The following is a 14,107-nucleotide window of genomic DNA, read 5'->3' as shown; positions in this document are numbered from 1 at the left end:
AAGATAAGTACATTCATGAAGTTAGGATTTCACGTTACATGTACTCAGTATTAGTTTAAAAATACTTAAGTCAATGATTTGAGATTACTATATTTAAAACCAACTCATTTAACTAGACTAAATGAAATTAAGTGGCTCACTGAAGAATTTTAAAAAATTAATTATCTTTACATACTCCTATTTATCTTCAATTCAAAATGATTTCATCAATGCATTTGTTGTCTCGCTTTTATTAGCCATTTTTTGGTGCTAACTCTCATGCAGTCAGATCACAAGCATGTAAAAATAATTATAACCTTGTAATTTAATTTAACAGTCCTGGGTTGAAACAATTATACAGATGATTCGATCTCTGTTTACTTGCATTTTTCTGTAAAAAATAAAAAAATTTAATCACAGATTTTTTGAAAAAAAAATCTGAAATGGTAACAGGATCCTGAAATAGTATAAAACAATAACCCCATTTAGAAAGCAGTTACAAATCCAATTTTAACTATGTAAAAGGCACAAAGCTAACTAATGTAACCGTTACCTGGTTTGAATCTACTCTGCAGCAAAATAATTTAGTTTGTGATTGCGTGACGATCACTAGTAATGCAAATTACTCTTTGTGGAAGCCTAAACTGCTTATTGTTTTTACTCTACAACCCAAGTTGTTGCACGATATTGAATTAAATTGCATGCAAGCACCAAGTTTAAAAATATCAACATCAGCTTCCAATTACAGTTGCCAGTTTGTAGTTGCTGAAACCAATGTAATTTGCAGCAGCTTGGAAGTTGACTCAACAGTTCCATGATAGTAGAACAATTTTTCACTGTAAATGCTCGATTCAATAGTTTTATTTTCCATATGCGAACTTTATTTAATTTTAGACAATATACAAAATACAAAAGGGAATTTCAAAAGAAAAATGAGATATAGAACATAGCAAAAACTGATTTCCATATTTTATATACAATAAACCTAGACAACAATAAACATAAAAGTAACAAGTTAATTACTTAAAAAGACAGCACTTTTAGAAATTGGCCTCTAGAATGGTTTAATAAATAAACTGAAAATGAAAACCTCATTTTTCACCAACATTTTGCTCAGCATCCTACAAGATGTATTTTCTAGTTACTTTTCTTTAAGTAAATAAAGGATGACTTAGGTGGCATTATACTTGAATTAAGGTTTATTTGATGTCCGGGAAATAGGAATGAACATATTTGCTCAGCATATGTTACATTGAATCACAATAATGGGGTGAGGAATGAATAAATATGATTTCTTAATATGCAAAAAAAGGGCAGCAATTATTTTTAGATTGCAGCAGGACTCTTACTTTCCACTTGAAAATGAAAGTTTATTACAGTTATAACACTGCAAATGATAACCCTGCTACCATTCAAAATAGTGCAATTGAGATGGTACATTGGTTAAATATTTTGCTATTCATTATTTCTTATATCCTTCCCACTTCCTTATCCCTCGTCAAATTGCACAGACCGAACTTTGCAGCAAATCCATTAAAATCACTTAAGTAAACTTTTACCTTTGAGGATTCAGAAGGATCTTTCAAAGGAAGACTTTGTTTTAATAATCATCTGTCCTTAATTCTAGGATTTTATTCTTCCGTGTTCTTATTATGTAGGCTTCATTGTCAGCTTGTTGCGACAAATGCAGGAAACGAAAAAGACAAAAGAAAATCCACAGTTCTTGTTGTCACATAAAAGACAAAAAACCTTTATAAATCAGATAAGTTTTTAAATGAAATCAATGCCAGACAAAATCCTCCCAGTGATGGAAGCGGTGTTTGTTTGCTACAGGGTTTCCACTTTTCTTCAGGACAACAGCTGCAAGTAGGGTCAATCCGTCATCTTCCCCCACACTCTGTTGTAGCTGCTGCTGGTAGAATGCTGAACAAGTCTCTCTTATCTTTAAGTTTGTGCCATGACTAAAGAAAAATAATACAATTCAATTAGTGCATCTTGTATACATTCTACTGCAACCATTTAAAACACAACCATGTACCTGGACACAGCAATGTAACAATCATAATTACAGATATTTAAAGCTCATATTCCACTGCAGCAAGCTGTGAAATTGAAATGTAGAATTCTGGCACCATAAAAAGTGTCTGTGAAAGTCACAAAAATGTCATGAAAACTCAATCTTAATTTTGCACAAGGAAATGGACACAACTCAAAACACACAATTACTGAAAAAATATTAAACAGAAATCTGATGCTAAATGAAATACAGAGTCACAATGTGCTAGTACAGTGTGGAGCTGGAGGAACACACAACACAGCAGCAGGAAAGCTGACGTTTCGGTTCGGAACCCTTCTTCAGAAACATTTCTGACTCCAGCATCAACAGTTCTTACTATTTCTGACTGAGACAATGTGTATTATGTTGGTAAACATATGATGAGCCACTAAGCTAGTATAAAAGCCTACCTAACTTGCTCACCAGTGCCTCTTTAGGGATGTAGTTCTCCCATTCTGTTTGTTCTGGCCTATACATGATAGCAGACCATAACAATATGGCACATTCTTAAATGCCCTACTAGCCAAGCCATTCAATTACATCAAACTCCAGAAAGGAAAATAATGAAAACCAGACCAACCTAATAAGCTTCAAATCAGGATAGATCAAGTGAGCACACAAAACTATTCATACTGCCAAGCCTTCCTCATATCAGGGGATGAGTGCCAAAGTTGGAAGAAGGGTCTAGGCCCGAAATGTCAGCCTTCCTGCTCCTCTGATGCTGCTTGGCCTGCTGTGTTCATCCAGCTCTACACCGTGTTATCTCAGATTCTCCAGCATCTGCAGTTCCTACTATCTCCAGAACTATCCCACATACTGGTTAAGCAGCAGTCTGAAAATAATAGTCAGACTTAAATCTGTCAACCACAGAATCGTTATGCTGCAGGAGGCCATTATTTGGTCCATTGTGTCTGCAATCACTCTTTGAATAATCATGAAGATTTAGTGCCATTATCCTGCAGTCCTGCATGGTTTCTATTCAAATAATCATCTGTTAACCTCTGAATGCCTTAAATGAACTTATCTCCACCACACTTCTAAGCAGCACAGTTAGACTCAAACTATTCAGTTTGAAAATGTTTTTTCTCAAATTCATTTGCTTCTTTTGTAAATTACTTTAAATCTGTAATAAAACAAAAGACTGTGGGTGGGAAATTTGAAACCAACACAGAGAATGAAGAAACTCAGCAGATCTGGTCACATCTTTGGACCATTTCAGGCCCAGTATGATTCTATTTCTCTCACCACAGATGCTGCCAGCCCTGTTAAGTTTCTCCAGCATTCCACTTGTTTACTTTAAATCTGTGCCTTCTTCTTCTCGATCCTTTTTATAAGTGGGATCAGTTTTTCTCCATCTGCTGTCCAGGCCCCAGATGATTTTCAAAACTTTCAACTTTCCTCCTGGAAAAGGAAAATAGTCCCAACTTCTCCAATCCATCTTCATTAAATAGCTTTCTCATCTCTGAAATCATTCTTGTAAACCTTTTCAGCATTCTCCCCAGTGCACTGGTATCCTGGTGTGATGCCCGGAACTATACACAACACTCCAGCTGAAATCTAACTAGGTCTTGTACAAGTTCAGCACAACTTCTTTGAATTTATACTTTATGCTCCTATTAACAAAACTTATGATACTGCATATTTTACTAACTGCTCTCTACCTGTCCTGCCAGATTTAATGACTTGTGTACAAAGACACCCAGGTCTCTGCATCTGCCCATCCTTCACAGAAGTACCCTTCATTTTATATTGTCTCTCCTTTGTCTATCAAATTGTATTAGCTGTCAATTAACAGCCTTCCCCTCTATCAAAAATCCACAGCCTATTCTGTCCCTTCAGGGACCCATTTGGGGCAAGACATAATGGTACCCAGCGGGAAAAAGAGTGCAGAGGCTTTTTCTGTATTCATTGATGGGATGTGGGCATCACTGGAAAGGCCAACACCTGAATAATTACACTGCTGTAGATCACATGCAAGAGGAACTAAGGACAACAGATTTCCTTCTCTAAAGAACATCAGTGAATCAGACAGCATTTCAGAGGAAAAAAAACAAAGACAGCAATGGTGTTCTTGGGATGAGTCAAACCTTCAATTCCAGATTTTATTAACCGACTTTAAATTCCACTAGATGCTGTGTTAGAATTTGAATCCAAGTAACCAGAGTATCTATTACTGTGACAATGCTGTCACTTTAAAAAGGTTATTTTGTCCTGAGATTTTTTTGAAGACAGGTTGTAAAGGCAGAGGTAACGAAGTGGCTATGGGAGACCTCTAGGATTTTTTTTTTAGAAACAGTTCTAACAATGGAAGAGGTGTGGCCAGTTATCACAGATCAAGCTTTCTAGTTTTTTTTTAAAACTGTAGCAGTCAGAAGCTGTTTGGGTCCCAGAAGAGTTGGAGCTTCAGTAGAATGATTCCTAGCTGCTACATTCTCTGAAATCTCTCAATGTTGTTTCCTCCTGGATTGGACAATTGCCTGCAAGAATCTGTGTCTAAAGTTACCTTTTTTGCCAAAGTATGTGTTTATGGGATGTTACTGTATTGGAACAATTGATTAGTAATAGGTACTGTATCTATTTTTCTGTAAAGTTTTCTAATAGTCGTTATTCTAAATTCCTCTTTCTTTTGTTTGTATTTCAACTATAGTGTTTAAATAAATTGTGTTTTGCTTAACGTTGAATGGATTGACCAGTTACATCACATCTGGAACACGTACTTCACATTTGCCTTTAAAATAAGAAAAAGTTAGGGTCTAGGCTATCTTCTTAAAATATTTTCAGAGAGTCTGGTCTGGTCCATAACATTACCACAATGCCATGCTGCGATGCATGATATCAGCATTCTGCAGCAGCCGAAAAATTTTTTTTTCTATCACACAAATGATTAATGTGGTACACGAACTTAGTTGCCATTTGACATTAGGTACATATGCCCAATGTCCCAAAGACTGGCAAACCATATAAAAAAAAGTACATACTTTGGCAGTTTACAACGAACAAGGTACTGACCATCCTAAATTGGCATTAGCATAACCTACCAGCCTGCTTTCACAAACCTCATGACAGAGTGTCCAACAATGTAGCCTAGTAGCATTATCACCAGATTGTTAATCCACAAAGTCTACTAATGTTTAGGGGACCCAGGTTCAAATAACACCATGACAGATTAAGAATCTATTGATGACCGTTAAGCCATTGTCAATTGTCAGGAAAAACCCATCTGGCTCACTAATGTCTGCCATCCTCACCTGGTCTGGTCTACATGCGACTACAGACTCACAGCAATGTAGCTGACTGTCAATTTAGTATTGTCAGTTGAGTTTGCAATATGGCACACTTGGATATACTTTAAACTACATACATCAATGCAAATGGCATTGTTTTTTGCAGACAGAAAGAATATGTACACACAGCATGTCTGTTTCACACAATCGAGGTGACAGGCTTCTCTAGTTCATTTCTCAGGGGAACATATTGATACTTTGAACAATCTGCCTTGTTAAAAAAAACTAATGAGTCATCATTAACTGGTGCATTTACCATGGCAATCCTCTACCAATCAGAATCCACGTCAACCAATTAATACTCTCCCCTCAAAAAGTATAAATGCTGTTTTCTTTTACTCCAGTATTTTTTGTGAATTCCCTTATGAATGCAAGGCAAAAACCTTTGACAAAATATGGAGGAACTCAGCAGGTCTGCCATTAACTGTGGAGAGAAATGGAGTTAACATTTCAGGTCTAGTATGACTTTTCTTCAATACTGAAGTCGTACCAGACACGAAAAATTAAGTTCATTTCTCTCCACAGTTATTGCCAGAGGTTCTCCAGCATTCTCCTCATTTGTTTCAGATTTCCAGCATCCACAGAATTTTGCTTTATTTATTTGACAAAATATATCTATTTCAAGCAATACTAAAGTTCAGTACTACTAAATGACTACTTCTAATGGAAACAAGCCTAGTTTGTCCAACCTTTCCACATTAGGCAACCCACCTATTCTAAGTATCAGTTGAATATACCATCTCTGGACTGCATTCAATACATTTATATCCTTCTTTAAATAAAGAAACCAATACTGTACACAGTACTCCAGATGTCACCTCACTAATGCCCTGTATAACTGAAGCATAACCTCCCTACTTTTGTATTCAAATCTCTTTGCACTGACGATAACATTGGATTAGATTTCCTAATTACTTGCTGTACCAGCATACCAGCCTTTTGTGTTTATGCATAAGACACTCAGATTCCTCAGCATCTAAGGGGTATTGCAATTTCTCATCAGTTAGATAATATGCTTTTTAAAATATCTTCGTGCTAAAATGGACAATTTCATATTTTCCCACATTATATCATTTGCCAGATTTTTGCTCAAACTATCTTTGTAACCTCTACATTCTCTTTGCAACTTATTTTTCTAACTGAGTCTCATCAGCAATTTTTAGCAACCATACTTTTGATCCCCCCATCCAAGTCATCTATATAAACTGGAACATGTTGAGGTTCCAGCACTGTGGTACCACATCTTTCCAACCAGAAAATGACTCATTTATGCCTACTGCTTTCTGTTAGCTAGCCAATTTTCTACCCACGTCAGTATGTTGCTCCCAACACCATGAGTATTTACTTTCCCACAATCACCTTTAACGTGGCACTCCATCAAATGTCTTCAGGAAGTGTAAGTACTGCGGGGCAGGCTCGAGGGGCCGGATGGCCTACTCCTGCTCCTAGTTCTTATGTACATGAACCGCACAATATTTTCTCAAAGAAATTCAATAAATTTGTAGACAGGAGTTCCCTTTCACAAATTAAGTCCATGAGGATCTGGGCACTGGTCAGATCACAACTCCAACAATTTACTCAATACCACTTTCATATTGATAATGATATTTTTCAATAGCTCCCTCCCTTCCATTTTCTGATTTATGGCTATTTCTGGGATATTATTTGTATTGTCTATAGCAAAGATGGATAGAAAAAGCTAATCAGTTCAACTGCATGAATAATTTCCTAGACCCACTCACTTTGCTAATTTTTTTTCACAATATCAATAGAAACTTTTACTGTTTTTAGGTTTCTAGCTCACTTTCTCCTTAATTTACTTTAATTTTAATATTCCCTCTTTATTAATATTTTTGTCAATCTTTGCTCTTTTGGTCCTGTTCATTACACAGACACTTTTCCTTTAGGTTTGATACTGTCTTTATTTTTGTTTAAACATAATCACAGATGTTGGGTCGTCGTTTTCTTACTTAGTGAATGCATCAATTCCATGTATTCCGAAACAAAGCCTTAAAATGCCATCACATCCCTGTTCATCTAATTTGCCAGTTCAATTTAGCTAATTCTGTTTTGATGACCTCAATTGCCCTTATTTAACTTTAAAGTGTTCGTCTTGGACGCATTCTTCTGCTCTTGAAATTTAATGTAGTTTTCAATTTATATGGATGCTATGTGGGGTGCCAACCATATGAGGTAATCAATTAAACCTATCTTATTGTGCAATACCAGGTCTAGTACAGCCTGCTGTTTGGTTGGTTTCAAAATCCACTATTTCTAGAAACTATTCTGAAAACATTCTATGAACCCTGATCAAGGCTACCTTTGCCTATCTTTACTTTTCCAGTCTATATGCAGATTAAAATTCCTCATACTTAATGCTGCATCTTACTAACAAGCTACTATTATTTCTTCTTTAATACTCCCATCCTTCTGGATTACTGTTAGATGGCTTGTACAGCATTCTCAAGTGATTTCTTGGCCTCATCATTTCTCATCTCTACCCAAACCGTTCCTTTACCCTGTTTTCCTGAACTTAAGCGATTCCTTTCTGTTGTGATAATTCCATAATTAATTAATAGAACTATCTCTCTACCTGTTCATGGGTTCCCGTACTTCTACGTACTTTACAATATTCAAGTCCCAATTTGCAACTTTTTTAAAAATTCACTTGCGGTTTGTGGGCATCTCTGGCTAGGTCAACATTTATTGCCCATCTCTAATGGCCTAGAAGACAGTTAACATTATTCTGGATCTGGAGTCACATGCACCAGGTAAAGATGGCAGATTTCTTTCCCCAAAGAACATTGGTGAACCAGATGAGTTTTTCTGACAATCAACAATGGCTTCATGCTCATTAGTCTCGTAACTCCAATTCTTTATTTAATTTAAATTCCACCATCTACTGTGGCAGGATTTGAACCAAGAACATTAGGTGAGTTTCTGGATTAATAGTATAAAGATAATACCAGTAGGCCATTGCCTCCCCATTGCAGTAATCCTGCAACCATGACTGCAATGGCCACGACATCATATTTATTTCTATTTGCATTATCAGTTTCAATTGCTATGTGCACTCAGATACAGAGCCTTTTGGTTTATTCTTCAATTATTTTTGTTACTTGTTGATTTACTTAGATTTCAACTCTGTATTGCTTCCTGTCATAGTCTATTTATCACTTCACACTTTAATATCTTTCTCTCTTGTCGTACCTCTGTTCTTTGATTTATCACATCTTTCCAAATTTAATCCTTTGCCATCCACTACTTAATTTTAACCTCTCTCTAATTCCCTCGCTCACTAGAACACTAGACCATATCCATCCTCCCCAATACTGGTACCAGTGACCCGTGAACTAGAACCCACGTATACCTCACCACTGAGTCATGTGTTCATTTCTGTAATCTCATTTGCTCCGTGCTAAATGCTCCATTCTTGCAGAATCACTCATTGCTTTCAATAGAGAATTAGATAAGCAACTGAGGAAAAAACATTTACAGGGCTATGTAGAAAAGGCACCAAGCAGGACAAGCTGGTCTGAATATGCCAATTGGCACAGACATGATTGCTGGATGGATTCCGTCCATGTTTTGAACTTCTACAGTTCACTGTCCAAAATACCATAAAATAAAGTCATAATTTATGATAATCTATTCAAATAACACCTAAATTATGCGCACTTAGCAAAATCAGCAAGAACATAAAAGAATCACTTTTTAAAAATGATGCTGCTGTGTTGCCAAATTTTCTGCCCAATTGACACTTCCTACGGAAAATTATTCATGCAGAACATTAAACAAAATTTCTATTATATCAAATTTTTTTTAGTGAGACCACACATTTGAGCATGGGGTCAGGGGTTGGAGTGAGAATCATAGGTGGTAAAGCATGGGTAATGCCCACAATGATTGAGCTGCAAAGCACCAGACTGAAATTTTAATTTCATTTAAAATTTTGCTTTGGATAGTTTATATTTAGTGTTGATGTAACTTCACTGACAACAGAGCTACTACTTTTGCATTCTACCAATAGAGAAAAAATTTAATAAATCTTTCAATTCTCTTCTGCCACAGCTGTTCAGCAACAAGAGGAAATTGATAAGTAGTCAAGAGATGTAAAGAGAGACATCAAATGAAATATTTTAATACTGTACTTTAGAAAAGTTATGTTACAAGTTTGCAATCACAAATCCCTAATCTCAAAAAGGATCGCCAAGTACTCCTACAGGTATGCAATCTTAGAGGTTTGTGCCCACAAATCCATTCACAACAGGATCGAAAGAGAAAAGAAGCTCAGATTAAGCTTTAAAGAATGGATTAAGTACAGAAAATACAATAGTCCTAGAAGCAAATAATTGTACACCATTCAATTAGCAGACATTTTTCACGACCACACATGGAATTTTGGGAGCAAAAATGAAACAAGAATACAAGAAATAGAAGCACGATCATACCATTGGGCTCTGCAAGCCCCTCTCTACCATTCATTAACATTGTTTATTAAACACCTGAATTCTTGTTTCTTACATTATTCTCATATTCTTTGGTTCCTTTGGCATTCCAAAAATTATCCATCACTGACATCAATGTGCTTTACAATTGAGCATTTACAGCTCTCTGGAGTATGGAATGTCAAGGAGTCACAACGTTCTGAGATTCACAACCCTCATCACAGTTTGAAATTATAACCCTTTACTGTAAGGCAGTGGCCCCAATTCCTAGACTGCCCAAAATAACGAAAGGTGCTCACAAATTTGATAGCCTATCTCTGGATAAAGCACAAAATTTCACCCCTTCAAAAACTGCTTTCATAATTTCCATCTCAAAATCGCTACTCCAGATTGATCATCCTCCTTTCATCTTACTGCTCGATTTCTATCCGTTGTTGTCTAAGGACTGATCTGTATTTGTCTTCTAGCATACTCCTTTCTCTTTGCTGCAATTTCTTCAGTCCACTTTCTACTCTGTTCAGAAGATAAAACAACCAGAGACGTTTTTTGAAACCTCTCTTTACAATAATTGGAGTTATTGTAACTGCAAATTGTTCTTCAGCAACAAATATCCTGCTGCAACCAGCTCAGAAAAGATACTCATGAATACTTTTTGGACTTGATGGTACACAGCACTAACTGTTTCTACTATAACTGGAAACAGCTACTGGCTGTTTGATTTGCATCTACTGAAAAATGAGGATTCAAGAACAGACATGCAGTGGTCATTGAAGGTGCAACGGACATTTAATTAATTCTTAATTTCTCTGAAGTTCCTTGTTCCCAAATACAGGATAAAAATAATTATTAGATCTTGATCGTAAGCCCTGTACAGATAAAATTAATTTTAAACTAACTTGCTTCAGACTTAGAACATGTTGACCAAATGTATTTCACAAAGACAAAATCATTTTGGATATATATAATTTCATTTAATTTTATGATTTTTTTTCAAAAAAATCAATCTTTGCATATTTTACCTGCAGAAACTCCTTTTTGATCATGTCAAACTTGCACTTTTCATGTACAGCTCGAGCTGTGTTTGTTCTGTCAAAAGGTTCTGCAATGTCAAAAACAGACACTACATTAATTCTAAATTCATGATTTTATGCTGGTACCTTGGCATACTGAGATATACAGAACAACTGATATAGCATTTGCTTTTACTCCTCTGAAATGTAGGACTTCTTTGTTGCATGCTAGATGGTGCATATCCTGTGCAATGTTAAAAAATCAGTTGCATTAAACTAAAAATGTATAACAAATCTTATAATCAGCTGTCACAAAGCACACAAGCACATAAATGCATTTGCTTGAGCAGTTGTAGAAAAGGCATTCACAGCACATTCACATTTATCTGCAGGCTAGCAGCACTCATCTACTGGGGACTAAGACCCCAATGTTTTTCAAAAGCTAAATACTAATGATGATAGAAATCTAAAAATAAAGAGAAAATGTTGGAAATACTCAGCAACTCAGTCAGCCATGGGGAGAGAAACAGAGTTAATTTTTCAGGTTACTGAAATGTCATAAACTTTTAGTTTATAAAAGGCAAACCTAAGAAGGTATCATTAATACGGGAAGCCAGTGAGGTAATGTTAATGTCACTAGCACAGCAACCCAGACGTTCAGCCTATTTCTCTGGGGACACAGGTTTAAATCTCACCTTGGTGTTGGTGGAATTTAAAGTCAATTAACAACTCTGGAAGTGAAAAAGTTAGCCTCAGTGATGGTGACCATGAAACTGTCACTGATGGCAGTTACAAAAGCCATCTGGTTCACTAATATCTTTTAGGGAAGGAAGCTCTTTTAATTGCCTACATGCAACTCCAATCCCACACCAATCTGATCGATTGCCCTCTGAATTTGTCTGACAAGCTATTTAGTTTGAAGGGCAATTGGGGTAGACAACAAATGGCAGCTTTATTAGTGACAGGCACATCTCAAAAAGAATAAAGGAAGACCATCCTTCATTTATAATTTCCACAAACTCAGGCCATGTTAGTGCCATTTTTAGACTACAAACAAACAGATTTTACAGAATACAGATATCAGAACATCTTGATTTACTGGGGATTTCAGTGCAAGAGTAGGCACTAACCATGAGATATGCCCTTCTGCCTCGGATGTCATGACCTGGAAAAGATAACCAGAATGGATGGAGAATACTTGAGGTATTTTACTAGCACAAGCTTCGCATAACTGTTTTTCAGAACAAACCATATCACAAGATATACAAGTTCTGAATCTTGATACCCACTAAATTTGATCCTCAAGAACTATCACAGTGCCAACTATCATAGACCATGCCCTCATGTGCACTAGCTCGGATGGAACTCGAGTTTCTCTTGCTCGAAGCAGATATGCTATCCTGGTATAAATATTAGCAATATTGCCTTTCCAAATAAAAACCAACAGTTCCTCCACTCAATAGCAGTTACACCCAGAGTGAATGAAATGGAACAAACTTTTAAACACCTCCTAAGCACTGCACTCTAAAAACATAGAAATGTACAAATAAGTGCAGGAGTAGGCCATTCAACCCTTCGAGCGTGCACTACCATTCAATACGATCATGACTGATCATGCAATCTCAGTATTCCTCTCACTTTCTCTCCATACACCTTGATTACTTTAGTCACGAAGGCCACGTCCAGCTTCCTCCTGAACAGATCTAATAAAATGGCCCCAACAGCTTCCTGAGGAAGAGAATTCCACAGGTTCACAGATCTCTGAGCAAAGAAATTCTTTCTCTTCTCAGCCCTGGCTTATTCTTAGACTATGACCTCTTTTTCCAGACTTCCCCAACATTGGGAACATCCTTCCCACATCTAGCCTGTCCAATCCCATCAGGATTTTATACATTTTTACGAGATCCACCCTCATTCTTGTAAATTCCAGTGAGTACAAGTCCAGTCGATCCAATCTTTCTTCATACGTAACTCCTGCCATCCCAGGAATCAGTCTGGTGAACCTTTGCCGTTAGCTCAATAGCAAGAACGTCCTTCCTCAGGCTAGGAAGCCAAAACTGCACACAATACAAACAGTGTGGCCTCACCACGGCCCTGTATAACTGTAGCAAGACATCACAACTCCTATACTCAAATTCTCTTGCTGTGAAGGCCAGCATGCCATTAGCTTTCCTCACCACCTGCTGCATCTGCATGGCAACCTTCAGCGACTGTTCCACCATGACACCCAGGTCAAGTTGCATCTCATTTTCCTAAACTGCCACCATTTAGATAATAATCTGCCTTCCTGTTTTTGTGACCTAAGTGGGTAACCTCACATTTATCCACATTATATTGTATTTGCCCACTCAGCCAGCCTGTCCAATTTACCCTGAAGCCTCCTAGCATTCTCCTCCCAGCACACACTGCCGCCGAGGTTAGTGTTGTCTGCAAATTTGGAGATATTGCATTCAATTCCTTTCTTCAAATCATTAATGTATACTAGGAACAGCTGGGGTCCCAGCACTGAACCCTGTGGTACCCGACTATCACTGCCTGCCACTCTGAAAAGGACCCATTTATTCCAACTCGCTATTTCCTGTCTGCCCCAAATAGTTCTCTATCCACGTCAATATGTTACCTCTGATACCATGAGCTTTAAGTTTCTTTACTAATCTCTAGTGTGGAATCTTGTCAAAAACCTTCTGAAAGTCCAGATACACAACATCGAATGATTCACCCTTGTCCACTCTACTGGTCACATCCTCAAAAAAATTCCAGAAGATTTGTCAAGCATGATTTCCCTTTAGTGAATCCATGCTGACTTGGACCGACTCTGTCATCGCTTTCCAAATGCTCAGTTATTACATCATTCATAATGGACTCCCATTATTGTCAGGTGAACCAGCCTATAATTCCCCAGCTTCTCTCTCCCTCCTTTTTTTCCTAAAAATGTGGGGTTACACTAACAACCTTACAGTCCATTCAGGCCACTCCCTTAAGTACTCTGGAATGCAGAGCTTCAGGCCCTGGGGACTTTTCAGGTTTTAAGCCCATCATTTTCCCCAATACCATTTCCTGACTAATAAGGATTTCCTTCAGTTCCTCCTTCATGCTTGACCCTCTGTCCCCCAGCATTTCAACATGGGACAGGAGAGGAAAATGCTGACCATTCTACTGTCATTAAGATCTTAGCAAGAAGACTCTGAATGCATTAAGAGCTGCTCAAAGTTAAGTCCAACAGACTTCTTCGTAGTGCATTAATTACTACTGATCATAACATTGTCAGGATATTTAGATTTCCTTTGAGATAAGGAATACCAAGGGCATGTAACACAGGATCAAACAGGA

At 37.2% G+C, this 14,107-nt stretch overlaps 1 protein-coding gene across 2 annotated transcripts in view; it reads right to left on the bottom strand.

Moving 5' to 3' along the window:
- Window positions 1-837: 837 nt before the first annotated feature.
- tent2 (terminal nucleotidyltransferase 2) overlaps window positions 838-14,107 on the bottom strand; it is a 78,636-nt gene continuing 65,366 nt past the window's right edge. Inside the window, exons 13-15 of one of the 2 annotated variants that reach the window (XM_048594908.1) lie at window positions 11,908-11,942; window positions 10,787-10,866; window positions 1,895-1,940 (exon numbers count right to left, since the gene is read on the bottom strand). In XM_048594908.1, the coding sequence (XP_048450865.1) occupies window positions 10,807-10,866; window positions 11,908-11,942 (95 nt within the window). In that variant the 3' untranslated portion in view covers window positions 1,895-1,940; window positions 10,787-10,806. Of the gene's footprint in view, window positions 1,941-10,786; window positions 10,867-11,907; window positions 11,943-14,107 lie in introns of both variants that reach the window. The other variant, XM_020515826.2, reaches the window with a different exon arrangement.

Source organism: Rhincodon typus, chromosome 3 (assembly GCF_021869965.1).
Source record: "Rhincodon typus isolate 14 chromosome 3, sRhiTyp1.1, whole genome shotgun sequence".
Lineage (NCBI taxonomy): Eukaryota > Metazoa > Chordata > Chondrichthyes > Orectolobiformes > Rhincodontidae > Rhincodon > Rhincodon typus.
Note: the sequence above shows the minus strand (reverse complement) of the source record. Positions and strands in the feature narration are given on the sequence as shown.